The sequence below is a fragment of the Ciconia boyciana genome, chromosome 4, assembly GCF_034638445.1.
Source record: "Ciconia boyciana chromosome 4, ASM3463844v1, whole genome shotgun sequence".
Classification (NCBI taxonomy): domain Eukaryota; kingdom Metazoa; phylum Chordata; class Aves; order Ciconiiformes; family Ciconiidae; genus Ciconia; species Ciconia boyciana.
This window is the reverse complement of record NC_132937.1, coordinates 381,527-409,255: the sequence shown is the minus strand read 5'-3', so window position 1 is coordinate 409,255 and position 27,729 is coordinate 381,527. Positions and strand designations below refer to the sequence as shown.

The following is a 27,729-nucleotide window of genomic DNA, read 5'->3' as shown; positions in this document are numbered from 1 at the left end:
CGCAGGTTAAAATAAGAAATTATAATCTTGACTTTCTTCTATGTAAACATGTTAAACTTTTCTTTTATAAAAGTACAAGACAAGTGTACTAAAATGAAAAAGTATTGCTTTGCTGTCATCCCTCAAGCCTTTTTTTCCTTGTACATTACTGTTTTTAAGCTCCTAGACCTGAGAATCTCTGAACTTTAACGGTTTAGAGACGGGGGTGGGGTGGGGTTGGTTTTTTCGTTTGTTTGTTTTTTAAGGAGTAACGAGTAACTTGCCAATAGCATGACAGTCTGCCCATGCAGCATCTAGACGTGGCTTTGCATAAATATAGGTCCCGGGCGGCCCGCTGGCCGCGGAGGACGGCCCCCGAGCCCCACCGCGCAAACCCCGCGCAAAGCCCGCAGCTCCACTGCTTGCGGCGTCTGTCGGGCATCCGAGAGGCGAAGAAAGGAGATAGCCCAGATCCTACCTTCGGAAAGACTCCGAAATCCTTAACTGTTAGAGATCTGGGCCGCGAAGCCGGGGACGGCGGGCAGGGCAGTGTCAGGGGGCAGGCCGCCGCCGGCGATCCTCAGCTAGCGGTCCAGGCCCGGCGCTGCGGCCGACTGCGAGGCGCAGCTGCTGCCCGCGCTGGGGCCGACCCCCGCCCCCGATGATGCTCTCGATGGAGAAGGGCGAGCGGGCCAGCGCCACGCCGCTGCCGGGCTTGGCATCGTGCAGTGAGGCCGCCAGCGCTGGGCCCAGCGGGTGCGCGTAGCCGAAGGGCGTCCGTGCCAGCTCCGCCGCCGGCAGCAAGGGGCCCGGCGGCAGAGTGGCGGCGGGTAGCGCCGATCCGGGGACGCTGCCGGGGGCGGCGGGGGGCTGGCGGGCTGGCGGGGAGGAGTGGTGGAAGGCGAAGAGGGTGGAGTGGGGGTAGTAGGGCTGGAGCTGGAGGCCGTAGCCGCAGACGTAGGGTCCGTAGGCGCTGGGCAGCTGTTGCGGGGCCTGGGGCGGGGGCTGCGGGAGGAAGGCGGTGGGGTCCACGGCGCGCAGCAGCAGCTCGGACGCCGGGAGCTGCTGCCGTTTGAAGCGCTTTCGGCGGCGCAGGAAACTCCCGTTGTCGAACATGTCGGCAGACTCGGGGTCCAGCGTCCAGTAGTTGCCCTTGCCCGGGTTGCCGGGCTCCCGGGGCATCTTGACGAAGCAGTCGTTCAGGGAGAGGTTGTGGCGTATGCTGTTCTGCCAGGCGGGGAACTTCTCTCGGTAGTAGGGGAAGCGGCCGCTGATGAACTCGCAAATCTCGCTCAGCGTCAGCCGCTTCTTGGGGCTCTGCAGGATGGCCATGGTGATCAGGGCGATGTAGGAGTAGGGCGGCTTCACCAGGCTGTTCTTGCCGCCTCCGCCGCCCGCTGCCGCCGCCTTCTGCGGGCCGCCTCGCGAGGGGGGCCGCGAGCCGCCGGGCCCGTCCCCGCCGCCGCGCACAGGCGACCGCAGTAGCAGGGTGTCGTCGTGGAGGTCGCCCACATTCTCCTCGTCCTCTTCCTCCTCCTCCTCCTCGTCCTCGGCGTAGGAGCGACGGCGGGGGCGGCAGGGCTGCGGCTCCTCGTCGTCTTCCTCGTCGTCCTCCTCGCCCACCACATCGATGTCGGTCTCCTCAGCCAGCATCGACGCCTCGGACATCTCCGAGCTCAGGGTCATGGCGCGGTGGCGGGGCAGCGCATCGGCGGCGGCCGGCGCGGCGCGGCGGGCGGGCGGGCGTGCTCCCAGCCGCCGCCAGGCCCCTGCGCCGCTCCGCGGAGAGCCGCCCCGTCGCCGCCGTCGCGGGCGGGCGGGCCGCTCCGAGCCGCACCGACCCCCAGCGCCGCCGCCGCGCCGCGAAAGTGCTCCTGCCGCCCGCTCAGAGGGGGCGGGTGGTTTGGGTTTTGTTTCGGGGTATTTTTTTCTGCTTTTTAAAATTTCTCTCTCTCTCTTTTTTTGTTTTCTCCCCCCCTCCTTTTTTTATCTTTTGTTTTTTTGGTTGGGGTTGGGGGGGGCGGAGGGGCTGTGCCGCCGCGCCTGGAAGTCGGTTTCCCCTTCTTTCTCCTCACTTCGGCCCCTAGACATTAATGGATGCGGGGCAGGAGGGAGCGCGCCTAGTCCTGGGAAGAGGAGAGGGGAGAAGAAAGAGGATGCTGGCGAGGAGGGAAGGTGGAGGTGGGCAGCTTTGCCGGGCCTTAGGAAGACTGTGGCCGAGTCTCAGAGAGGGCGTCCTTCCTCCCCGCCTTATAGCGAGGGGGCCCATCACAGGGCTCCCAGCGTCAGAGCACGGCGGGGCGAGCGGCGGTCCCGGGCGGCGCCGTGCCCCCTCCCCCCGCAGGCCGCCTCGTCGCCCGCCCCGGATCCCCGCCCTCGCCCCGCTAGGATGTGCTGTGCTGGGCCGCGGAATGACCGGGGCCGTTTTTAGTGGAAAAGGGGGGAAATAAAAACACCCCCCCTCCGAAAAAAAAAGTGTAGGTCTGTCCCAAAGTGCTGGAGCATCTTCTCAAGAGCCTTCCGAAGGGTGCCGGGAGCTCTGCGTCTTCCTGAGCTGCCCCCGGGGACTGGGTCCTGCTTCCCGTGGGAAGGAAGAAAAGCGCCTTATCGCCGAGATTTCAGCGCCGCGTCGCTGTTTCCTCGCCCGGCGCTCCGCGGCGGGGGCAGCGTGGGGCCGGCCTGAGGCGGGGGCTGCGGGAAAGCCCTGCCGGCGGGGTGCCGGCGGGGGCGGCCGGGAGGTGGCTTGGCGAGAAAGAGTATTTGGCGGGACATGTCTCAAAGCCCTCTAAAATAAAGTTTTTTCCCCAAAAAATCAGGCCGGAGAGGGAGGTGGTGAGTTAATAAACTCCAGATGAAGACATCTGTCCGCGGGATAGTATAGAAACATCTCTCCCTTCTCCTTCCTCTTCCCCCTCCAGATTCTTCATTTAAGAATGAAATAAAATATCTCTAGATGTCGACCTCGCAAGTTCTCAAAGAACCGCCTCCAAAGCACACCACTAATATCACAATTTATTTGTAAGGCTCTTGTTTTTAACGGGAGAGAAGCAGCTCCCTCCATTATGGGAAACACTAACATAGAATTAGCGTTACCTCTTTCTTATGCAAAGGAAAACAATCCACCGGCCTTTAAAATGCCAATTCTGCTTTGAGCGCAGGAGCAACAACCCAAAGAAAGCTACACAAAGGGTTACTTCCTAATTATGCCTCACCGTTCCTGGTTTCAGGTGATACATACGAGGACAGCAGAAGACCAGGGATCCCCTTTACGCGAGGGCTCGCAGAGGAAAAAATTACCTCGGACATAAATATAATCAGCGTGGTCTTAAAAAGAAACGCCTTGAAAATTCCCATCGCTCCTAGTTCTGGCAGAATAACCCACAATCAGAATCCGATTAGAATCGGAGCAGTAGAAGAGCATTTCGTGCTCCGACAGAAATCGTCGTGAGAAGGGCAGACTGATGCCTAGCGTCCTTACTTCTCAAATCTCGCTTCTCAAACAACTGAAACACACCATTTTCTTGAAATGCGTTTTCTATATATCGTCCTAATTCAAAGCTTCAAGCCACCCTGTTTCAAACCCAGTTTCATGGATTTACAACATAATCCTTTCTACTATTTCCAAATAATCCTATTTACATTTTGTTCACTACTAAGGCGCCTGCAGGAGAATACCACCAAAAGTTACAAAAGAGAGAGAAAAAAAACCCAAAATCCCAAACCCAGTAACTCGCTACTATTTTTTCCTGTGGAAAGATTGATAACGTCACTTGAGAATTACAGCTCATAGGAAGTAAAATGCCCTTTTGAATTAGTTTTGGGATCTTAGGGCAAGTTACTAAAAGGATGGCAGAAAGAGAACTTTTCCTCTCTGAGAGGTTTTTCCTCTTTACAAAGAGTTAGTATTTTTCCTTTTTACGCTCTTTCTGTTCTTTTTATTCTTGTTCTTCCCCTGGTACTTGCTGATGTGTCCTGACGTTTAAAACCATCTTAAAAACAAAAACCCAAGCTCTAAATAGGAAGAACGGTGGAGTTTAAAAATTTATAGGGAAGCACTGCTGTAGCAACAAAGCAGAACCAGAAGAGTCGAATCTGCCCGTGATCTCCTGCTAAAACCCACACAGGACGCATCGGCGGCTCTTTCGCGGCACCGGGTCCCCAGGAGCACCGCGGCCCCGGCGTGCCGGGAGGGCCCCGGCTGGGGCGCGGGTCCTCTTGGACGTGGCCGGCCGGGGTGGCGGGGCCCTCGGGGGGGCTGGGGACCCCCCTTACAGACTTGGGCAATACTGGAAGCCCTAGTCCGTCGCCGCGGGGGAGGCCGAGGGACTTGCTTCCTAGAGCGCAGCTGAGCCAGCTCCCAGTGCAGACAATTAAGACCTGGTGTTATTGCAGCCTCTACGTGTCCCTGGAGATCGCGACTTGTCTTTGTGTTGCCAGCATAGCATCTTCCGCTTGTTCCCTTCCCAACCTGGCAGGTGCCTTCTTAAAAGGGAAAGAAAGAAAAGAAGAAAGGCGAGCAGCGGCGGCACAGCCATGAACGGCGGCAGACGCGTTTCCCGAGGTAGGACACCGGCGCTCGCCGCCCGCTGCCCCCGGTGCCGCGGCCGCGGGGTTTGCCCTGTCCCCAGGCCGCGGGGCAGCGCGGCGTCCCCCGCCCGGCCCCACCCCGCGGCCGGCCCCACTCCGCTCCGCTCTGGGAGATGCTCTCCGTGGACGGGGGATGCCACCTACCGGCAAGGAGGGCCAGGCGGAGGCGGGTTGGCTGGCCCCTGGCCGCCGTGTGCCGGGGCAGGGTGTCCGGCGTGGCCCCCCGACCAAAGCAGCCCCCGGGAAGGACAGGGCAGGACAGGACCACCCCGCCCGGAGACAGAGCGGGACCCCGAGACGCTAAGGAACAGCAGCGTTTTGGAGGGACCTGAGAAGCCCCCCACCAGAGAAGCGGCCATGGGGCCGCTTTCTGAGTGCAAAGGCTGAAACTGCCCCGGCCACCTGCCCCGCACCCCCCCGGGGCTCCGCCGCCCCGCAGTCCTCCCCGGGGGAGCGGGAAATGGGGCTGCCCCCCTCTTGGGCCACACACCCACCCGCGAAACGGCCACCCCGGGCCTGGGACCTTGGGGGCTGTCTTCTGTGATTTCCTGCCTGTTGTGAATGATGTAACATAACATGCACCTAAAACTACAGCAGCAGAGAAGTGAGATGTGAAATACAGGTATGCAGGTAGGGTTTATTTTTTATTACTTGGGTTTATTAATATTGATTATAAGCAATTCCTGCATGCATATACAGAACATCCCACATTTTATCAGTGTGGTGCATGCATGGGATCAAACCACTCTGGTAATCCATACAAGCAGTCCTGGTGGCTCCTGCCCTTTACCCGAGCCTGTGCCCCTTTCCAGCACCAAGGCTGGGCCCTTAGCGTCCACAGCTCCTGCAGGGCAGTGAGGACAGGAGCTTCCCCCCAAGCCTCATTCCCCAAATCAAAACCTGAGAAGGGGTTGGGTATTTTGGCAGCTCTCTGCTGCTGGAGGTGGCCGGAGACCCCAGCAAGCCAGGGCATCCTAGCTCTGATGGTGCCTCCAGGGACTCTGGGCAGGAGCCAGACTGGGTGGACCCACCATCACCTCCCTGTGATGAGCTCTGGGGGACATTGCCCCTCGGGACCCCTGCAGTGTCCCAGGACACACACCCTTCCTACAGCTGGGGTGCCCATGCTTGAGCAGGGCACCCAGGAGCCCATGTTGGGACAAGGGATAAATGAGCCTACAGAACCCCCCCGGCCCTTTATTCAAAATCAAAGACCATCCTGGGCACAGTTTGGGGCACTTTCATGCTGCCACACTGGCACACTGGCTGAGGTGCTGTGGGTTTTCCGGGGCTGCCCCTGACCGTGCAGCAGGATGCCAGAGCCTTCTCCAGCACCACACGGGTCAGGTGCCTGGTGGTGGTGTGCATCCCTGGGTGATTTGTTGAATGTTTGGCTAGGTGCAGCCTGTGGAAAACAAGGTAGAGCCTACCCACCAGCTATACGTGCTGGAGCTGAAGAGCCCACTCTAGGCCTGCTGCACGTTGCAAAACTCCAACCTCAAAGGCTGCGCTTTTTTTTGCACAGCTTTGTACATCTCCACACCCAGATCCAAGTCTTACCTGCAGAACCAGACTTTCCATTATTGAAATAAAACCATTTCCTGAATAATTTACACTTTCTGTCAATGTAGTTCCTTGGGTCAAAGATTGGACTGGATTCTGTGCTGCTTGCTTCATGGAAGGAAAAAATCCTCCAGCAATGACCCTGTAACAGGATAGTGGTGTCCATGACAGGGACCATTGCAGCCATAGCTGTGGCCTCCATTGTCCAGTATCACAGTGACCACCAGTTTAGCCCCACATTTTTGTGGGTTTATCCCCCTCTTCCCTTGCTGTGGAGTTCTGGGGGAAGGTAACACTTCCCTTAAGCCTCCTGCAGAGCTGGGGTTACAAACAGGGTCTGTGTGACCAGGCCAAAAAGCAACGCATTGGTGAGGGGCTACAGCTGAAAAGCTGAAGAAGGCTGAAGGAAAATCTGGGGCTTCCTGCCATACCTACTGCTGAAAAAAGTTTGTCACCCTTGGAGATGACCCTACCCCCCCATTGTCAAACTTTGGTTTTTTCCTTCTTGACCAAGTTCATGTTATTTTCTTTTTTCTTTCTTCTTTTCCCCCTTTGTTCTATAATTCTTACAGGGCAGATACATTTGCTGTGACTGGTGAAAGTCACTTCCTTTAAGGCCCTTTTGGGCCTTTACTTTCTGTAAAATTTGATTAAATGTTCTCAGGACCCTTCTGCACTTCTCATTTAACAGAACACAAGGAGAGTTTATACCAGGTTAGACCAAGACCCATCTAGCAGCATAAGCTGTCTTCAACAGCAGCCAATATCAGATGTTTAGGGAAGAATATAGGAACAGGACAAGTGTGTAAAATTGTTTCCCAGCTGCCAGAAATCTAGGTTTCAGGATTTTTTAAAGCCAGAGATAACATCTGACTGTAATAGCCTTTGATGGATCTTCTTCTGTGAATTTGTCCAGTCACTTTTTGAAATCACGTACATTTACAACACTGAACATGTTCTGTGCCAAAATGTTCCCCAGCTTTAACCATACATGGTGTGAAGCATCTCCTTTTGTTTGCTTTAAGCCAGTCACCTGCTTGTTTAATCCAATGCTCTCCCATTTTTGTAATAGAAGAGGCAATGAACAACTGTTGTTAACCACCCTCTCTCTGCTGTTCATGATTTTGTAGATTTTATCACACCCTGCTTGGTCAGCTCTTTTTCAGGCTGAAGGGTTCTGCTTCAGAATCACTGGATTAGCACAGAAGTAATTCTGTACCACTGACAATCCTTGACATCCTTCTCTCTGCCTTTTCTTGTTCAGCTCAGGCTGTAACTGTTCCCAGGTGTCTGTGATTGCAAAAAGAGCCACATCTAAATAATCCTCCAGAACAGCACAAGATGCCTAAATTTGCTTTTCCAGTTTTTATTTCAACTTATTATTTCTACTCTTTTAAGATAGTGTCTATTCACAATACTAGCGGAGGGATATTTGATTTTCAAAATGAAGCACTGGCCCTTGTAGCTGATACAGCAGGGTCCTCATCACATGAACAAATTATGTTTGTTTAGGCTACATTTGATTTCATGTCTCCGCTAGCTATTGAAAACCTTTCTAACATTCTCCACAGCCCCAAATTCTTTGTTGTAGACAAGCTCTGGCAAATTAGGAGGGAGATCCCATAATTAATGTCTCTGATATTTCAGATATTTTCCATTTAATTCTGTAGCGATGCAAGTAAGCCCTGAAGGAGTATGAACCCATTCATAAATGCAGTGAATATTGGCAGGTATACTCTTTGTTCACTTATAAATCTTTGAGGATAAGCTATACTGTGATCAAAGATAGAGGAGATTGATTTTCCATCTAAAACTAAGGGGGTGGTGGGTTCCTGCCAGGGCTTGAGCAGAATTAACTGCTAGCTGCTGCTGCAGGAGGAAGGCCCTCACCCCCATCCAGCCTCCCCACCTCTGGCTACCTGTGCTCATCACTTACCTCCCACTGACCACCAAGCTGGATCAGGAGGCCTAGAAAGGCAAAGGCAAAATCCAGAATGAATTGCGCCCTCGCAGCTGCCAAGACATTAGTCAAAGGTAGCATGTCAAGAGCTACACATCTGAAAGTGGGGCAAATTTAGTCCTGGTTCATCCTGGGCTATAAATGTGCCATCCTTGGATAGGACTATGCTGGTTTTGGGTCATGTCTTAACAACTTTTCTGACATGTAACTCATCTTAGCAGGGGTCAAAGCATTTCTGTGATCATGGCTTAAGTGATCAAGTTTTCTTGAATTCTGGGTATAGGATGTCTACAGGAATAATCTGTTTGCTTGATCCTCTGTCATCTGCGCATAAATATAAGGTACCATCTTTTCCACATACAGCCAGTGAGGAATACAGTGACTTCTGACTTTTATCTATTCTCTAGCAAGATCTTCATTGTTGCTCTCTACCATAAGAGACTAACATGAAAACTTTTCTAGGCAAGCCTTTACCAGTCTGATTAACATCAACTCCCAAGTATTTGGTAAAGAAGGCAGGAGATTCTTCATGCAGCACTTCTCTAACTACTCTCTAGTTGGCCTCTGTAGGGTGTTATAGAGAGACATCCCATAGCTCATGAAAGGCTTGTGATGTGGCTTGAAGCCCAGGTATTTTGGGTTGCTGAGTTTAAGAGTTACAGGCATGGTGAGAAAAGGATGCTGTTTGTTTGCTGAGGAGCTCTATCTCTTCCTAGACACTGAAGTCTATTACTCCATACAACTCACCAGTACATGGTACAACACTGTAATATATGAGATGAAAACAGCACTGTACTTAAGTTCGATCTTCCTGGGCTCCCGTTCAATGTTTATATATTTAGTATCTCTTCAAAAGTTAAGAATTCTTTAGTGAGTCTTATATCTAGACTTTCAGAGATGGTTTCTTTTCCATTCATATCTCTCACAACACCTTTGCTCCTGTACCCCATAATGCTGCTCTTTTCCTTCATTAGATTACTAACATATATGCATATTTTTCCAAATAACTTAGTGTTTTCCCCCTAATGTCCTCGAGCATCTACATTAGGAATGATAACATTATTATTCCCTATGGTGTCACGTTGATGTGCCATATACTTCTGCTTTCTTGACTGTTGAATACAGCATTCTTTTGAACAAACGTTTCCTAAAGAGACTCTGAATATCAGGCAGATTTCCTTCACTGCCTGAAAATACATTGAATATGTGCTCTTTGTGGTCACTGGCAATCAGGACAAATATTACTTCACTTTAGCCTGATCACTTATGTTTATGACCTGTGATTTGTTTCCCGAATATGATACTAACTTAACACCTCTTCTCAACGTACCCTTGTTATTACTTACGCAGCACTGGCCATGTCTTTCAGGAGAGCTTTTCCACTGGCACTTTGACAACAACTTTTGTCATTCTTCTGCCTTTAAGCTTTCACATAATTTAGGAGACAATTTTCACAAGTAACCATTTTAATGGTCTTTTTCCATTCCTATGCTGCTTCTGTGCAGCTAATGAACTTTGTTTTAGCAATGTATATTCTTTGATGATTTTGAGATCCTAAGTTTCACCCTTTTTCAGAACTGAAAGGATGCTCGCTAAGCTCACACTCTGTTTCAGTACTACAGGCTTTGGATCTGTTTAATTTCTCAACAGAAGTTCTTCAGCTACAAGTAAATCCAGTTTTAGGTTTATGTTTCCCATTATGCAATTACACAAGAAGGACTAGAGAAAACAAGCCAATAGTATTGTAGCATTCTAAAATACTTTTTCTCTGATGCAAAGTTTGGTTTTTGAAGGTCTGCTGTTTGTTCCAGGAAATGTAACCAAATCTTACAGAGTCCCTTAAACTGTAGTTCTTAAACTGCTTCAGTTGATTCCTGATACAATTCAGTGATGTGGTTTTCAGCATAATTTGTCTTCAAAATCTCACGAGGAAATATGAAATCCTACCTCCAGCCCAGTTAATCCTAGGCTGACAGCTGGGACCACACTTTCTACAACTTCTATCTTGGAATAATCTTTCTGTGAGTCATTTTCACTTCAGTATTTCAGCCTATTAAAACATTTTGCATGTTTGTAATCATCAATTGGCCTTGTAATTCTGAAATCTTTCTTTTATATTGATGGCAGACTGTGATAAATCTGAAGCTGAAGTATTGATTGCTTTTACTTTCAATAGCCTGCAGTGACTCAGGATTTTTTTCATCTTGGCTCTATTCCCTCTTGCTACAGGTACGTTGCCAATTTCATCTTGCAATAAATTTATAAGCTTTCTTTTTAGTTCAGAATGAACTCCATTCTCCCCAAATCCCTCCCCAGATTCCCCCTCCCCCCCGAATCTGGTTTGTTCCTTTCCTTCCGAATTAGATACTGGGTTTGCTTGTTCAGATACAGTAATACAGGCTTTTTCTCATTCTTCTCTGAGCAAACCGATTCACTCTTCCAATTTTACAGATATGTTGGACCAAATTTTCGCAGTCCCCCCCATCCTTTACAACTGTTTGATCATCCTCTAATTTTCAGCTGTGATGCTAGTCTGCTGGGAGGCACAGGCTGCTCTTCAGCAGCACCTTTTCAATCATCACCTCTCTGAGACCTTTTATCACCACCAGATGGAGTAATTTCATTTTTATCATTCATTCTCACCAATTATAAAAGTCTCAATTTTAACAACGAACAAAATCTTCTGTACAAATTAACACTCAGCTCTGGTGTAGTGAAGAGATATCATGAAAGCAAATTAAATTTAAACACACATGAAAAGCACAGCCTTGGCTCTGGAAATTACTAACATGGGAACCTTAACATTAATGAATACAGAAGGATAAATTAAGTATTAACATAGTCTTACAGAAACAAGAACAAAGGGAATAGTTTATTGAGGATATTCCAGAGAAGAACCAATTTAAAAGGCATTAAAATATAGGATGAGATGGAAAGGTCAGTAATATTTCTACTGATGCCAGGAGGCCCATTCTGTTTAGTTGCAGTGATGATGGGGGCAGGACTGTGGAGCAACATGGCTTCTCCTCTCTTGTGTCACTCAGTGAGCACATACAGCACTGATGGGAGCACCAGGCTGTCTCCCCCATAAATCTGCTTCTGCACCCTGTTATGCAACACAGGTCCAAAACCTGCAAAGACCACTTAGCTTTCTGCATGGCAAAAGTGGTCATTGGAGCCAGACACACAAGTTTCCAATAACCATGAGATTAGTCTCACCAGACTCCTCAGAGTGGGCAAAACAAAATACCTCAGTAATGCAAAATATTGCAAAATATTATTACAGGAGAAAAGCTCTGAGGGAGCCAAAGAGAGCACAGAGTGTGTTCAACAGTGAGCAGAAAGCAGTTCCATGTGGGTGCCTGATAACATAAAAGAAGATGCAAAGTCAAAGCAAAAAAAAACCAAAACCAAAACTGAGGTGGAAGAAGAGCAAAAGGAAACGTGAACTGCCATATGGGCTATAGTTATACATGGCCTTGCAAAAAAAAAAAAAAAAAAGCCTCAGCGGTCGGTTTGGCTTTGACAACGATGGCCTTGTAGAGTTTCACCTGAAAAGCCACGTTGCAGAGTCCGTGGCATACAGCATTGCCCAAGATAGATCACAGGGAGAAAGGAGACACACCGGGGAGGGGGAGGGGAAGGGGCGGAGCTGAAAGAAGAAAAATCATGGATACGGGGACGAGGTTTGAGTTACATAAACGAGAAAGAAAATACAACGTTTAAATGTTTTCTAGGAAAAAAAAAAAATGCCAGAACGGGGACGAGTCCGTTCGTAGCAAAAAACACTTCCAGGTGAGGCTGCAAGCGACAGAAGAAAACGGAAGGTGGGAGAAGCAGGGAGGGAGCGGAGACAGGCCGCCCACCGAACCAGATAGCAAAGAGGACCGAGCCTGCCCTGGGGGGGGGCGCGGGCTTTACCTTGCACCCCGGCTCAGCCGCACAAATAAATCGGTTTTGTGGACCACAGCGTACTTACGAGAGTCTAGCACCCCCTACAAGCAAGGCAACCCCCATTCTTCGTCTCGCGCCCCCAACTCCTCCCGCGGCAGCTCCGCCCGGAGGAGGCTCCGCCCCTCCAGGTCCCGCCCCCATGGAGGGCGCCCCCTCCCGGCCCAGGCAGCGGCAGCGCGCCTCCTTTCCGGCCGCCATCTCGCTCCATTCCGCGTGCTGTGCTCGGTCTCGGTCCTGCGGCCGCAGCCCTCGTCTTTCCCTCCCGCTCTGGCACTGCTGCTTCCGCCCCAAGAAGGTACAAGGGAGACGGTGGGGGGTGACTGGTGGGAAATTTGTTGCGCGGCCGAGGGCTGTGGGTCGGTGAGCGGCGGTGGTTGGGGGAAGGGAAGGGAAGGCAAAGCAAGGCGGTTATGGGCTGGGCTTGAGGGGAGCTGAGCCGAGCCGAGCTTCGGCGGCGCTGTGTGTGAGCAGACTTCCCTCTCCCCCCAGCAGGGCTGGGGCGTCCTCCCGCCGGGGTGTGAGTGTGGTGAGGGGTAGCTGCGGAGCCCCTTGTACCCACCTACCCTACTGTCGGGCCCGGGTTGTGGCCTGCGCCGCCGGGTGCTTCCTGACCCGCTTTCCATGGGTGCTCTTGTTGCTTCCGCAGATGAAAGAAACGATCATGAACCAAGAAAAGCTCGCTAAGCTCCAGGCCCAAGTGCGCATCGGTGGCAAGGTAGGAGTCGTCTCCCCTCCCTGCCCTCGGGATTGTGTGTCTCTGCCCACACACTGGGCCTAGGACGCGGGATCCTGAAAACTCGGGTGGGGAGCAGCCCTAAGGACTCTCAGCTTGGCTGGACCGTCCTCGGGGGAAGCTACACTGCTGCAGGGATCTTTAGTCAGTTAAGTAGAAGCAGAATGTAGGAGCTGAACCTCCAGCCTTTTCTGTTTGGGTTTGTTATATTATAGTTGACTTGTAGCCTATATTCTTGTATAGGCTATATTAAAAGGCACTTAAGATTTGAAGTAAGTAGACCTTACACCAAGTGATCTTGGGTATAGTTTTCATAACAGATTAGAGAGAGCTATGTTCCAAATTCTTGTCACAAATCTTTAAGATGCCCATGGCTGTTTTCTTGCTTTTTAGGATAAAGCTGGAGTTTCTGTACTTGTCATACTCTTATCACTGTAGAATAACATGCTTGGAAGACCTTTTTATTTTATTATGACATTTGAATATATGTAGCTGTATGATTACTTATAATCTGAAAATAAAAAAGTATGTTGAATATAGTTGTATGCTAGTAAACATTTTAATTACAGTTTCAGTTTTAAGGCAAAAATTTGTTAGTAATTTTTTTATACCTGAGGAAATGTACACACAATACTTTAGAATACAAGCTATTCAACAGAACTCTTGCTGACAGAGTTTCCAGTAGCTTTCGTTCCTGCGTTGAAGTTTTTGCCTTTAGCTGGAGATTTAGGAAGCCTTAAATCAGGGTTAATCCAGTAATTAACTGGCTTGGTGATTTTGTGTATTCTTTGTATGGGTTACTAGTTAAGCAGAGAACTGCTGTATTATATTGATGATTCTGTGCATGTTACCAGCGTGTGCGTATTGACCGTAGAAGTTTTTAACATTTGTCACTGTACTATTTTTTTTTTTCTTCCTTGTGAGAAAGGGTTGCACATTGCCTCTGCTGGAAGATTTTCATGACACTGCAAGGCTGCAGATCTTAAAAACAAGCTAAATATTATATTTAGGTGGAGGGCTATTGTAGTACTTGATTATGTGAAATTTGATATTTTTGTGTAGGATGTTGATACAGCTAAATGTCATGTAGTTTCTTCCAAACCTTTTTAGAAGACTGACAGATGAGTCTGTAGCATTCCATTTGTGGCCTGCTGTACTCACTCCCCTTTAATATAAAGGTAGAGGGGGTGTGAACAGCGTGTCTCAGCATGATTAGGGTGGAATTTGCTTACTAAACCCCTGTAATCTTTAGAAGCTTAAATCTGTGGAGATGAAAGCAGCAGCTGTTCATTTAAATTAAATTCATATTACCTGGTTTGAGATCCGTACTTAATATGGGTAAAAAGGGAATACATGTTCCTATATAGCCTTTGATTCAATACATCCTTCTTTTGAAATTTATTGAGAGATCTTTTGTCCAGAGAGACTTAACATAACCCTTATGTGGCTCAGTTCCTGGGTAGTCAAGGTACTTAATTTAAGCCATTTCTGTAATTTTAGTAGTTTTCAAATCACTGTGTGTGCTAACCTGACAGTAGCAGGGAATGAACATCAAGCTTTCTAGACAAACAACTAAACTTTTGAGCTGTAGTCTTCCAAGTGTTAGTTTCATGTGAATTTGTCTATTAATGTTTCTTGTTGTTTGTAACTGGATTATGTTAGAGGTGTTAGTGTCCAGCCACTTTTCTAACTTCTACCAGTTGACTCAAAAGGTATTGTGGCTATTTATACAGCTGGGCAGCAATACATTTTCTTATTGCTAGCATGTAGCAGATGGGCAACTGGAGTAAGAGAACTTAGATTAGTAGTTATAGTGTGTCAAAAAGGAGCTTAGTTTCACCTGTTCCTAGACATTTTTATGTCAAATTTTACTGAAGCCTTATGATTGTGCAAGGAAGTATAAAATGACACTTTCTTCTTTTTTGTAGTTATAGATATCTTCTAATATGGGACAATTATTTCCCTGGAGAAATCTAGAGCTCTGTGTCTGTAGGGGAACTTAACCTTTGCTTTTTTGCTTTCTAAACAGGGGTGGTCTGGAATACTATGTAGAAGTATTTTTTAAAATATATTTATAAAATATTTTGGGAAAATAAGTGTTCTTCAAATTTGTATGTGTAAGTCCATCAGATGGAGATGTCTATTTGGAATAAAAAAAAAAAGTGTTTTGGGTTTTCTCATATTCATTTGTTAATGATATGTTGATAGCTTTATGGTCTCTGACTCTTTATTATCAAAATTTGGCTACAACTTAAGGAAGATGGTCTAAGGAAAAATTAATGGGCTTCAGAAATTACTGAAAACTGCTCAGTCTTCAGTTTTATGCCTATGGTAACAGACAAGGATAAACTTGCAATTTTTCTTTTCTAAGTAGGATGCTGCAGAATCCCCATGAGAATTGTGGAATAAAGGTTCTCTGGTGCGTTGCTTCCTAAAAATCTCACACTTCTCACAAATGTGCAAAGCTTGCTTTATAGCAAGGGAAAGACTGCTGCAGTGCAGTTGGAGAGGTGGGGTTGTGTGTGCTGTAACATAGAAATAGAACTTTGTATACAAAGTTGATTTGTAGATGGCTGCAGAGTAGTTATACGGCCATGAGGCTTAGAGTTTGTGAAGAACTATTTAAATATTAATTTGTAACTTTTTTTGCAAAGGGTACTGCCCGCAGAAAGAAGAAGGTTGTCCACAGAACAGCTACAGCAGATGACAAGAAACTTCAGTTTTCTTTGAAGAAACTGGGCGTCAACAATATTTCTGGAATTGAAGAGGTAATTGCTTCAAAGGGAAAAATGCTTTTCTATATAGAAATATAAAATGTATTAAATGGTTTCCTGGTAAGTAACATCTTAAACTTGTCTGTAAATTATCAATAGGTCTTTATTGAGCTTTAGGAACTTCAGCTAGTTTCCTGTTAAATTGAAAAATCATGCTAAACTGCTTGAAATACTGGATTTTTTTTCCTTGCAGGTAAATATGTTTACCAACCAAGGAACAGTCATTCACTTCAATAACCCTAAAGTTCAGGCATCTCTGGCTGCTAACACTTTCACTATCACTGGCCATGCTGAGACAAAGCAGCTGACAGAAATGCTTCCTAGCATCTTAAATCAGCTTGGAGCCGACAGTTTGACCAGCCTGAGGAGACTGGCAGAAGCCCTACCCAAGCAACGTAAGTTGAAACTTGAATGCATTTCGTGCTGGCAGCTGACATGTGGCTTATTTGTATAGCTGCAGTGAAATTCAGTGCACTCTTACTGTCTGCAAGCATATTATAAAATGCTTATAAATAAATGGAACTCTTAGATCTTATTTATAGCTCAAATCCAACAATGAATATAACAGAATAAAGCAGAGGCCCCTGTCTCTCAGCATATCTTGCAGCTGCTCTAGGACTAGAAAGTTGATTTCATGGTAGTTTACTTCTTGGTGTGGCTACCATATTTTGACATACCTAGTTCATTAAAGCTAGGTAGAGTTACTCTGGGAGAGTTAGGTTTTAAAAAAATATATACTTTGAGTATGTCTGTTTTGACACTTTCAATGGAAACAAACAACGGGGAGAGGGACTTGAGGACAGACATCTTGCTACTGCTTTGTTCCCTCGCAGGTGTGGTGAAGGTATTTCTTCTTGCATGGGCTTTTTGATAGCTAAGAGGGAATTATACAGTATTTGTAAGGAAATATGTTATAATTTCTCTGTGTGTAGAACAGTGTAGAGAACAGGACTGGCATGATCATTAAGCTAGATGCACCAACTTCCTAGTCCATCCTTAAATTAGTAAAAGAATCTGAACACTTGTTCTCCCTAAAACTGTGTGGGAAAAGTAGAGGAGGGACTTAAGTATATGGTGTTTGGAAAAGGTGCTGCTGCTACAGGGTGAGAATTAGGACTGAAAGACAGGCTTGTTGACACTGGGAATGTTCTTCATGTCCTGCATGTAGGGTCTTCCTACTTACTTCCTACTTCTTCTGGTAGTTATGAACTTGATAGTTATGTTTTTTCTTTCTGTGCTTTGCTGCCAGCAAAGATAGCCTCTATTTCCATTCCTAAAGCTGATGATGCTTCCCTTCTGTCAGCTTCCCACTGAAAAAAAATCCTGCTAGAAGTAGTCTTCAGGAGGTGAGGTAAACTGCTTCTTTCCCCATGGAGCTCAGGTCCCTCCTTCCTAGTGTCACCTGTGTGGCTTCCTTGTGGTAGTAGTGGGGCTTGAAAGAAAGAAAACTTGAAGGATTTAAAATGATCCCTTAAGATCTCTCTTCTTATAACAAGGTGAGTATATTCTGGATAAGCTAAATTGCGCAGTTTTGATATTAGGGAAGCTTGTTTAAAGTGCTTGCTTTGTATGACCTGGTAAATGGCTATTTCTTTCCACTTTGGGTGGATGCCAGAGTAGTTGCACAAACCTTTCCATTCAGCATTGTCTGCTAGATTTGGAAGTCTGACATCAGAGTGAAGTGTCTGTGATGATTGCATTTGCCAGGTGCTAAAGTAAACTTAGTCTGGTCTTGGGGATGAGAGAGAATGCAGACAACTTAGGAGGAAATAACATGGTTTGCTTTTAAAATGTTGTATTTGTCACTAAGATGCACTCAAGCTGTAACAGCTTTCTGCTGTTAAAGAAACAAAAAGAGGGTTAGCAGTAACCTTGTCCCAAGCCCTTTCAGAGCAAAGTTTATGCATTCATCTGTTTCAGTTCTTTAGAAATCAGGGTACAGCAATTTCAGAAGTCTAGTATAAACCCATCTCTTTCCTCATGCTTTTCTTGAGAACTGAGAAGGATTAATTAGGATAAAATGGAGGTGATAGGCTAAGCTGTCTCATACTCTCTAGGTAGTACAGCTAAGAATAGCAGTAAAAGTAATGGCACAGGCACCCAGGGACCTGAGATAACTATTCTTAGCATTATCCTGCTGCAGTTTCACAGATGCTCATTGGTCTGCTACAGTGGACATGGTTAAGTCTCACTAGCTCTGGCAAATATAATGGTAATAGTTAAGAAATTACTGAGTCAGCAGAGATGTGGACCAGGACATGTGGTTACCTCAACCACCTAAGTATAAAATTGTGCATCCAGTTCCATATTCCTCTGACTTTGCTAGGGAACAATAATATCTTTAAGTGCCTCTAGTCATGTGTGTCTACCTGCAGCTTCACAATTATACCTTAGTTTTCCTTGAAGGCCTAGGATCATAAGATCCTAAGATTTCCTTACAACTTGCTAATGTTGTAAAATATGTAAGCCTCAAGAACCACTGAGTAGTCAATAAACCAAGCTGCTTTTAAGAGAAATTGGTAAAATCAGTCTCTGCGCTTTTAGCTGAAAATGATTACCACACTAGGCACTCTATATATCTAGAACCAAGATGGTGACTAGTAAACTGGTTTAGCATGCATCTTCTCATTTTCCAGCTGGGCTGTTTGAGCACTATTGGTAACAAAGGGTTAGTTGTAGATTTTTATTCAGCAGGGAAACTGGATAGAGCATTGCAGTTTAGCTCAGACTCTTGGATAATGTTTTCAAAAAACACAAAGCAAAACAGCTTTGTAATCAAGATGCTTATGGTGAGCTTGACTGATGCTTTTGAACTGCTTGCTCTTGCAGCTGTGGATGAAAAAGCACCACTTGCTACTGATGATGATGATGAAGTTCCAGGTAAGAACAAGCATGCAATGGAGGAAAAGGAAGTGAATTTTGCTGAGAGATAACATGTGCAGCATAAGATTGGGCCAAGGATGGTAAGAGTATTGACTAGTCACTTGCTGTTACAGAATTTCTGTGGGCATTGTTTTCAGACACCATGTGAGACTTAGATGGACCATTGGTTTGAGCTAGCATTTTTGTCCTGTGTAGGAGTAATAGCTATGGCTAAGATAATTATTTAATATTCAATAAGAGTGGTAAGAAACTACCTTTTCAGTATCACTTTGCCCAGTTGTGGGTATGGTGAAGTTAAATGCTCTTAGAATTGTGCTTTATAATGAACCATCTAAAACTTACTTGTTTAAACAAGAAGAATGAACCATGAAGCTCTTAAATGTTATTTGGTCTGTATTTTATAAGCTGATTTTAAAATTTTTTTTTTTGCCTTGTAAGCACTTGATATGAAGTAGAACTTGGGGGGGGGAATTGGCAAAGCAGAAGTAGGTCAAACTTTAATTTCAACATTTTTCTTTTTCTAGATCTTGTTGAAAACTTTGATGAAGCCTCAAAGAATGAGGCAAACTGAACTAAGTGACACTTTCTGAATGAAGTTAAAACTTGAAAAAGCTACATGGAGCTGCTATTTTATATTGTGACTGCTTTTATTTGATTTTATTTTTATTTTCTGATGAGATCTCAAGATTTGTAATGTTTGGAAACTCCTTGAACCTGCAGCTCTTTTTCAGTTATTGCTTGTACACAATATTTTTGTGGCCTGGTTGAACAAGCCTATGCTTTGAAATAAGTCAGATTGCTAATGAATCTCTGCCTAGACACAATTTTTGAGTAACTTGTATACAAGCAAAACCCCATCTTTAATGAACTTTGGCATATAATAAAAAAAAAAAACACAAAACTTTCTGGTGTGTCTTTTTGTCAGAAAAGCAGGAAAAAAAAATGGCCATAACTACTAAACAGTCATAAAAGGTCTTGCTTTTCTGCAGAGCATTTTCCTTTTGCTGTGTTAGAAAACTGGCTTCTAAAATTTTTTGGTGCATAATGGAGCATTTTAGACTAAATTGGTGAATTCCCAGTGTTTATCAACACTGATTTCAGCACAAATCCAAAACATAGCCCCATACTAGCTACTGTGAAGAAAATTAACTCTATCCCAGCCAAAACCAGCACATTCTCCACCCCTTATTCCATACCATTTACATCATGCTCAGGTCCCACACTATCCAATACATCCTCATTACCCACCCCCCCCCTTCCCATGCTTTGATATAATACACAGAAATAATTCCCTTTGTCTATGGACCACCCCTGTGAAATGTCTGTAAAATGTCCATAAATGTCCACCAAGTTCATTTAGTCCATGACTTTGGGCTCCATCTCTTAGGGTGGTCACTCAGGACAGGAGTGGTGGTGTGTTGCGTGGAGTTGCTGGGCACCAAAGCCAGCTCAGGTCAGGTCACTGCTGCACTTGCACTGCTTCTTGTAAGGCTTCTCCTCCATGGGTTCAGGTGGTTCTGGCTGTAGTAATTCCTATAACATGCAACTCAAATCATGGGTTGCAACAACTTAAAGGTATTTCCATTACAATCTCCACCCTGGTCCCTTTGGACCAGACCATTGGGTTTAACATTGCAATGAAGTCCTCCCTTTGCCCCTGCTCCGGCTTGGACTTATCCACAGACTGCAGTCCCTTAGGGGCTTACCTGCTCCAAGTGGAGCCTTATCTATGGGCCACAGTCTCTCCAGGGATATACTGCTGCAGCATAGACTTATCCACAGCCACAGTCACTTTGAGGTGCACCTGTTCCAGCATGGCCTTCTCCATGGGCCACAATGCCTTCAAAGGTATACCTGCTCCAGCGTGGCCTTACCCACAGCCACAGTCCCTTCAGAAGTAAACCTGCTCCAACATGGCCTTACCCATGGCTGCAGTCTCTCCAGGGGTGTACCTGCTCTGTCACGGGCTTACCCATGGCCACACGCTTTGAGGTGCTCCAGCATGGCCTCATGCACAGCCACAGATGCTTCAAGGTGTACCTGCTGCAGCATGGACTTCATCCACAGCCACAGATGCTTCGAGGTGCACCTTCTCCAGCGTGGACTTATCCTTGGGCCACAATCCCTTCAGAGATATACCTGCTGTGGCACAGACATAACCATGGCCACAGACACTTCGAGATGTATCTGCTTCGGCGTGGACTTACCCATGGCCACAGGCGCTTCGGGGTGTCCTGCTCCTATGTGGACTCATCCACAGGTCGCAGTCCCTTCAACTTGAGTTCATGCTGGAGTTCCAGCCTGTCCAGTGCAGCAGCACAGAAACAGCAGCGATGCCCTGGCCACCTGCCAGCCCAGGCGCATCGCCATTGCTGTTATCAAAATGTTCCCAGGCACAGCAGTCAGATGAACAGCAGCACGGCAAGCAGCGAAAGCAAAAGGCAGCCACTAACGAGCCCTAGACTCTAATATACAGTGAGGCAAGCAAGCCCCATGGCAAGCACAGGAGCCTGCCGATTAATAGCTAAACAGCAATAACAGCTATAAATTCTAGCTAGCACATTCCAATCAAACCTGTCGTTGTCTTGAACCCTTCGAGCTCCACGTTGGGCGCCAAAAAGGACTGTCATGGTTTAACCCCAGCTGGCAACTAAGCACCACGCAGCCGCTCGCTCACTCTCCCCACAATGGGACGGGGGAGAGAATTGGAAGGATAAAAGTGAGAAAACTCGTGGGTTGAGATAAAGACAGTTTAATAGGGAAAGCAAAAGCCGCACACTCAAGCAAAGCAAAGCAAGGAATTCCTTCACTCCTTCCCATGGGCAGGCAGGTGTTCAGCCATCTCCAGGAAAGCAGGGCTCCATCACGCGTAACGGTGACTTGGGAAGACAAACGCCATCGCTCCGAATGTCCCCCCTTCCTTCTTCTTCCCCAGCTTTATATACTGAGCATGACGCCATATGGTCTGGAATAGCCCTTTGGGCAGTTGGGGTCAGCTGTCCTGGCTGTGTCCCCTCCCAGCTTCTTGTGCACCCCCAGCCTACTCGCTGGTGGGGCGGTGTGAGAAGCTGTCGTGGTTTAGCCCCAGCTGGCAGCTAAGCACCACGCAGCCGCTCGCTCACTCCCCCCCCGGTGGGATGGGGGAGAGAATCGGAAGAGCAAAAGTAAGAAAACTCGTGGGTTGAGATAAGAACAGTTTAATAATTGGAACAGAATAATAGTAATAATAATAATGAATTGTAATGAGAAGGAAAACAACAAGAGAGAGAGAGGAACAAAACACAAGGGAGGGGAAAAAAAAATAATTTTTTTTTAAAAAATGATACAACTGCTCACCACCCGCTGACCGACACCCAGCCAGTCCCCGAGCAGCGATCGCTGCCCCCCAGCCAACTCCCCCAGTTTCTATACTGGGCATGACTCCATATGGTCTGGAATAGCCCTTTGGGCAGTTGGGGTCAGCTGTCCTGGCTGTGCCCCCTCCCAGCTTCTTGTGCTCCCGGCAGAGCAGGGGAAGCTGAAAAATCCTTGACCAGTGTAAACACCGCTTAGCGACAGCCAAAACATCAGCGTGTTATCAACATTATTCTCATCCTAAATCCAAAGCACAGCACTATACCAGCTACTAGGAAGAAAATTAACTCTATCCCAGCCGAAACCAGGACAGTATCCACCCCCTATGCTATACCATCTACGTCATGCCCAGGTCATATCCTTTCTAGTACAATTAATCAACACCACTTTTCCTTTCTCTTGATATATATATATATATATATGTACACACAACTATCATTCCCTTGGTCTATGGGCCATGCTTCTAAAATGTTTGTTAAGTTCATTTAGTCCATGACTTTGGGCTCCATCTGCCATAACAGTCCTTCAGGGCAGGAGAGATGGTCTGTGGTGTTGGACTGTTGCATGCTGAAGCCAGTTCTGGTTCCATCACCGCTGCACTTTGCTTGCTTTCATCGAAGTTCATTCTTCACTAATCTGGGTGATCCTTATTGAAATACCGTTGATATGGTGTATAGCAACCATAAAAGTGATTACATCCAGTATTATATAGCAGTTAACATCATACCATTTAGTTCGTTGGCTATTCTCACCCCAAATCACATCCCCTTGAGGTACACAGCGGACTTCCCCATCCTTTCGCATCACCCACCAAGTGCACCCGGGTCCTTCAGCAAAAGCAGTCCCACGACTGGGCTTGCCTTTGCCTGAGGCAGGAGTAACCCAGACTGTCTGCCCCAGCATGTTTTTCATGTGCACTACAGGGACCTTATCCCCTTCGACAGTGCGTAACAGTTTTGATTGGGCAGGGCCAGCTCGATTGGCAGATCCCCTAGTGTTGACTACCCAGGTGGCCTTTGCTAAATGTGTATCCCAATGTCTGAATGTCCCAGCACCCATTGCTCGCAGTGTAGTCTTTAACAGCCCATTGTATCCTTCGATTTTCCCGGAGGCTGGTGCATGATAGGGGATGTGATACACCCACTCAGTGCCATGCTCTTTGGCCCAGGCGTCTATGAGGTTGTTTCGGAAATGAGTCCCGTTGTCTGACTCAATTCTTTCGGGGGTGCCATGTCGCCATAGGACTTGCTTTTCAAGGCCCAGGATAGTGTTCCGGGCGGTGGCATGGGGCACAGGATATGTTTCCAGCCATCCGGTGGTTGCTTCCACCATTGTAAGCACATGGCGCTTGCCTTGGCGGGTTTGTGGCAGTGTGATATAATCGATCTGCCAGGCCTCCCCATATTTATATTTCAGCCATCGCCCTCCACACCACAGAGGCTTTAACCGCTTGGCTTGCTGGATGGCAGCGCATGTTTCACATGCATGGATAACCTGTGCAATAGTGACCATGGTCAAGTCCACCCCTCGATCGCGATCCCATCTATATGTTGCATCTCTTCCTTGATGGCCTGAGGTGTCATAGGCCCACCGAGCTATAAATAATTCACCCTTATGTTGCCAGTCCAGATCCACCTGAGCCACTTCAATCTCAGCAGCCTGATCCACCTGCTGGTTGTTCTGATGTTCTTCAGTGGCCCAACTCTTGGGTACGTGAGCATCTACGTGACGTACTTTTTCAACCAGGTTCTCTACCCGGGCAGCAATATCTTGCCACAGTGCAGCAGCCCAGGTGGGTTTGCCTCTGCGCTGCCAATTGTTCTGCTTCCATTGCTGTAGCCACCCCCACAGGGCATTGGCCACCATCCATGAGTCAGTATAGAGATAGAGCACTGGCCACTTTTCTCGTTCAGCACTGTCTAAAGCCAGCTGGATGGCCTTTACTTCTGCAAATTGGCTCGATTCCCCTTCTCCCTCAGCAGTTTCTACCACTTGTCGTGTAGGACTCCATACAGCAGCCTTCCATCTCCGATGCTTTCCCACAAGACAACAGGACCCATCAGTGAACAGGGTGTATTGCTTCTCATTTTCTGGCAGTTTATTGTACAGTGGGGCATCCTCAGCACGCGTCACCTCCTCCTCTGGTGATATTCCAAAATCTTTGCCTTCTGGCCAGTCCATAATTACTTCCAAGATCCCTGGGCAATTGGGGTTTCCTATCCGAGCCCATTGTGTGATCAGTGCAACCCACTTACTCCACGTAGCATCAGTTGCATGATGTGTAGAGGGGACCCTCCCTTTGAACATCCAGCCCAGCACCGGCAGTCGGGGTGCCAGGAGGAGCTGTGCTTCAGTGCCAACCACTTCCGAAGCAGCTCGAACCCCTTCACATGCTGCCAATATCTCTTTTTCAGTTGGAGTATAGCAGGCCTCAGATCCTCTGTATCCCCGACTCCAAAACCCTAGGGGTCGACCTTGAGTCTCCCCTGGTGCTTCCTGCCAGAGGCTCCAGGTAGGGCCATTCTCCCCGGCTGCGGTGTAGAGCACGTTCTTTACATCTTGCCCTGCCCAGACTGGCCCAAGGGCTACTGCATGAACTATCTCCCGTTTAATTTGTTCAAAGGCTTGTCGTTGCTCAGGGCCCCATTTGAAATTGTTCTTCTTCCGGGTCACTTGATAGAGAGGGCTTACGATCAGACTGTAGTTTGGAATATGCATCCTCCAAAACCCCACAATGCCTAAGAAAGCTTGTGTTTCCTTTTTGCTGGTTGGTGGAGACATGGCTGTTATTTTGTTGATCACATCCATTGGGATCTGACGACGTCCATCTTGCCATTTTATTCCTAAAAACTGGATCTCCTGTGCAGGTCCCTTGACCTTACTTTGTTTTATGGCAAAAGCGGCTTTCAGGAGGATCTGGACTATTTCCTTCCCTTTCTCAAAAACTTCTTCTGCTGTATTGCCCCACACGATGATGTCATCAAAGTATTGCAGATGTTCTGGAGCTTCACCCTGTTCCAGTGCCATCTGGATCAGTCCATGGCAAATGGTGGGGCTGTGTTTCCACCCCTGGGGCAATCGATTCCAAGTGTACTGAACGCCCCTCCAAGGGAAAGCAAACTGTGGCCTGCACTCTGTTGCCAAAGGGATTGAGAAGAACACATGAGCGATATCACTTGTGGCATACCACTTGGCTGCCTTTGACACCAGTTCATATTGGAGTTCTAGCATGTCCAGCATGGCAGCACTCAGCAGTGGCATGACTTCATTCAGGCCACGATAGCCTATTGTTAGTCTCCACTCTCCATTAGACTTTCTCACTGGCCATATAGGACTGTTAAGAGGTGAGCGAGTCTTACTGATCACTCCTTGGCTCTCCAGTCGACGAATCAGCTCATGGATGGGAATCAGGGAGTCTCGGTTGGTGCGATATTGCCTCCAGTGCACCGTTGTGGTAGCGATTGGCACCTGTTGTTCTTTGACACTCAGCAACCCCACAACAGAAGGGTCCTCTGAGAGACCAGGCAAGGTGGACAGCTGTTTCATTTCCTCCGTCTCCAAGGCAGCTATACCAAAAGCCCACCGGTACCCTTTTGGGTCCTTGAAATACCCTCTCCTGAGGTAGTCTATGCCAAGGATGCACGGAGCCTCTGGGCCAGTCACAATGGGGTGCTTTTGCCACTCCTTCCCAGTTAGGCTCACTTCGGCCTCCAATACAGTCAGCTGTTGGGATCCCCCTGTCACTCCAGAAATACAGATGAGTTCTGCCCCTTTATAGCTTGATGGCATTAGGGTACACTGTGCACCGGTGTCTCCTAGAGCCTTATACCCCTGTGGGTCTGATGTGCCAGGCCATCGAATCCACACAGTCCAGTAAACCCGGTTGTCCCTTTCCTCCACCTGGCTGGAGGCAGGGCCCCCCTAGCCCTGGTTGTAGTATTCATTACCCACTTCTTGTACATACGAGTCAGGAGCTCCTTCATTAAAATCAGGAGTAAGATCAGCCCTTTTACTCTGTCTGGGGAACTGCCCACTGGAAACTGGAGCAGCACTTTTCCTGGAAGAACCCCCTTTGGTGATTGTTTTTCCTTGCAACTCACGTACCCGTGCCTCTAGGGTTGAGGTAGGTTTTCCATCCCACTTCCTCATGTCCTCTCCGTGGTCACGCAGGTAAAACCATAGGGTGCCCCGTGGTGTGTACCCTCTATATCCTCTCTCTTGAGCAGAAGCATGCTAACTCCCAATAGCTGAGACACTGCTCCATACAGGTGGGGAGTAGGAGATATCTTCTTCGAGTTGCTGGACCTTCCGGGACAGTTTCTCCACAGCTGAGACAAGGGAGGAAGAGATACTTTCTTCGTATTCCTGGAGCTGGCTAGCTGCTTCATCCACCATTGGACCCTCTCTGTCTTTCCAGGTCAGTATTGCCAATGAGTTGGCACATGACGGTGGTGCGTTTTGTACCAGCTTCCACCACATGGGTCTTGTGCACTGGACCTCATCTGGGTCTGTGGGTGACCGCACGTCATCCAGGTCACCATAAATCACTTCCAGCACAGCTAATTCCCTCAGGTACTGGATACCTCTCTCCATGGTGGTCCATTTCCCAGGGCGATATATAACATCTTCCTTGAAGGGATTTCTTTCCTTCATAGCTGACAGGAGTCGCCTCCAGAGGCTGCGGGCTGGTTCCCCTTTTCCAATTGCTTTGTCAATGCCCCTTCCCTAGAAATAGATCCCAGCTGCTTGGCTTCCTTACCCTCCAATTCCAGGCTACTGGCCCCACTATCCCAGCATCGGAGCAGCCAGGTGACAATGTGCTCCCCTGGACGACGGCTGAAATCTTTTTGCATATCTTGCAGCTCACTCAGGGATAGGGATCGGGTGGTTTCCGTCTCATTTATGAGTTCTTCCTCTTCCTCCTCCTCACCCTGTGATGGCCCTGCTCTTTCATCTTCCCTTTCTAAACGAGCTGACTTTCGCTTCCAGGATTTCTTTTTATGTATAGGGGCGACTGATACTGACACGGGATGGTTCTCTGTCTGAACCGCAATGCTTGTATCAGAGTTGTCCGGAGCAGCTGCAGCTGCAGTGCCTGTCGCAGGCGGGGCTGGAGCAGCCACAGTGCCTGTCGCAGGGGGAATCGGAGCAGCCGCAGCGCCTGTCGTAGGGGAGGCTGGAGCAGCCGCGGTGCCTGTTGCAGGAGGGGCTACAGTAGCCGCAGTGCGTGTCATTTTGTCACCAGATCCTTGAGGGTACTGAATAGTGTTGAACAGGGCTCGGTAGGCATGGGCCAGGCCCCAGCACATTGCAGGGATTTGTGTCTCCCTAGAATTGCCAGGGTGACGACATACTTTTTCCAAATAGTCTACTAATTTTTCAGGATTCTGCACTTGTTCAGGGGTGAAGTTCCAAAACACTGGAGGTGCCCACCGTCCTAGGCATTTGCCCATGCTATCCCACACACCCTGCCACTCATAACTATCCAGCCTTGGGGCAGATCTCTGAATTATATTCTTAAATTGCTTACTAACCTTGGACAAGATCGAAACAATATTCCCAAGCAATACCAATAGAAGTATCTTAACTACCCAAGGATGTTCAAGATACTGAAAAGTTATTGTAATGAAGGAGGAAGCATTGTAGAAGAAAGTAGTGAAGGTACAATTCTGCATTTCCTCCATAAAAAACCTCTCAGAGGAAGAGGTATAATTGCAAATTGTGTCCATAAGGTAGTACCTGACATACAATAAGGGTTTCAGTACAGCACTTAGATACCAAAATAAACCCAAGGTCACTGTTTTAATAACAAACCTCACAGGCAAAACATCACCAATTAAAGCAGAGCACAGCAAACTGCAAAAACCAACACCGATCTTTAACATGTACAGCAAAAAAATGAGCATGGTGCAGATCAGGTAAACCAATGCTAGGAACAGATG

General features: G+C 47.6%; 1 protein-coding gene and 1 pseudogene across 2 annotated transcripts; one reads left to right on the top strand and one right to left on the bottom strand.

Annotated features, from left to right (window-relative positions):
• Nucleotides 1–479: 479 nt before the first annotated feature.
• On the bottom strand, nt 480–1,665 carry LOC140650725 (forkhead box protein D1-like; annotated as a pseudogene).
• A 10,514-nt stretch (nt 1,666–12,179) lies between these two features.
• On the top strand, nt 12,180–19,332 carry LOC140651127 (transcription factor BTF3 homolog 4-like). Of its 2 annotated transcripts, none has more exons than XM_072860255.1 (6): nt 12,180–12,338; nt 12,690–12,758; nt 15,431–15,544; nt 15,744–15,945; nt 18,380–18,513; nt 18,958–19,332. In XM_072860255.1, the coding sequence occupies exons 1-5, from the start codon at nt 12,183–12,185 to the stop codon at nt 18,481–18,483; spliced, it is 645 nt and encodes a 214-aa protein (XP_072716356.1). In that variant the 5' UTR covers nt 12,180–12,182; the 3' UTR covers nt 18,484–18,513; nt 18,958–19,332. The 2 variants fall into 2 exon arrangements, with proteins under 2 accessions (XP_072716356.1, XP_072716357.1); XM_072860256.1 differs by having other exon boundaries at nt 12,181–12,338; nt 18,380–18,430.
• The last annotated feature ends 8,397 nt before the right edge of the window (nt 19,333–27,729 follow it).

Coding starts and splice junctions, on each gene's coding strand:
- LOC140651127 (XM_072860255.1), top strand. CDS start 12,183: ATGGAGGGCGCCCCCTCCCGGCCCAGGCAGCGGCAGCGCGCCTCCTTT. Junction 15,545..15,743: donor ATATTTCTGGAATTGAAGAG/GTAATTGCTTCA, acceptor TTTTCCTTGCAG/GTAAATATGTTTACCAACCA. Junction 15,946..18,379: donor AGAAGCCCTACCCAAGCAAC/GTAAGTTGAAAC, acceptor TTGCTCTTGCAG/CTGTGGATGAAAAAGCACCA.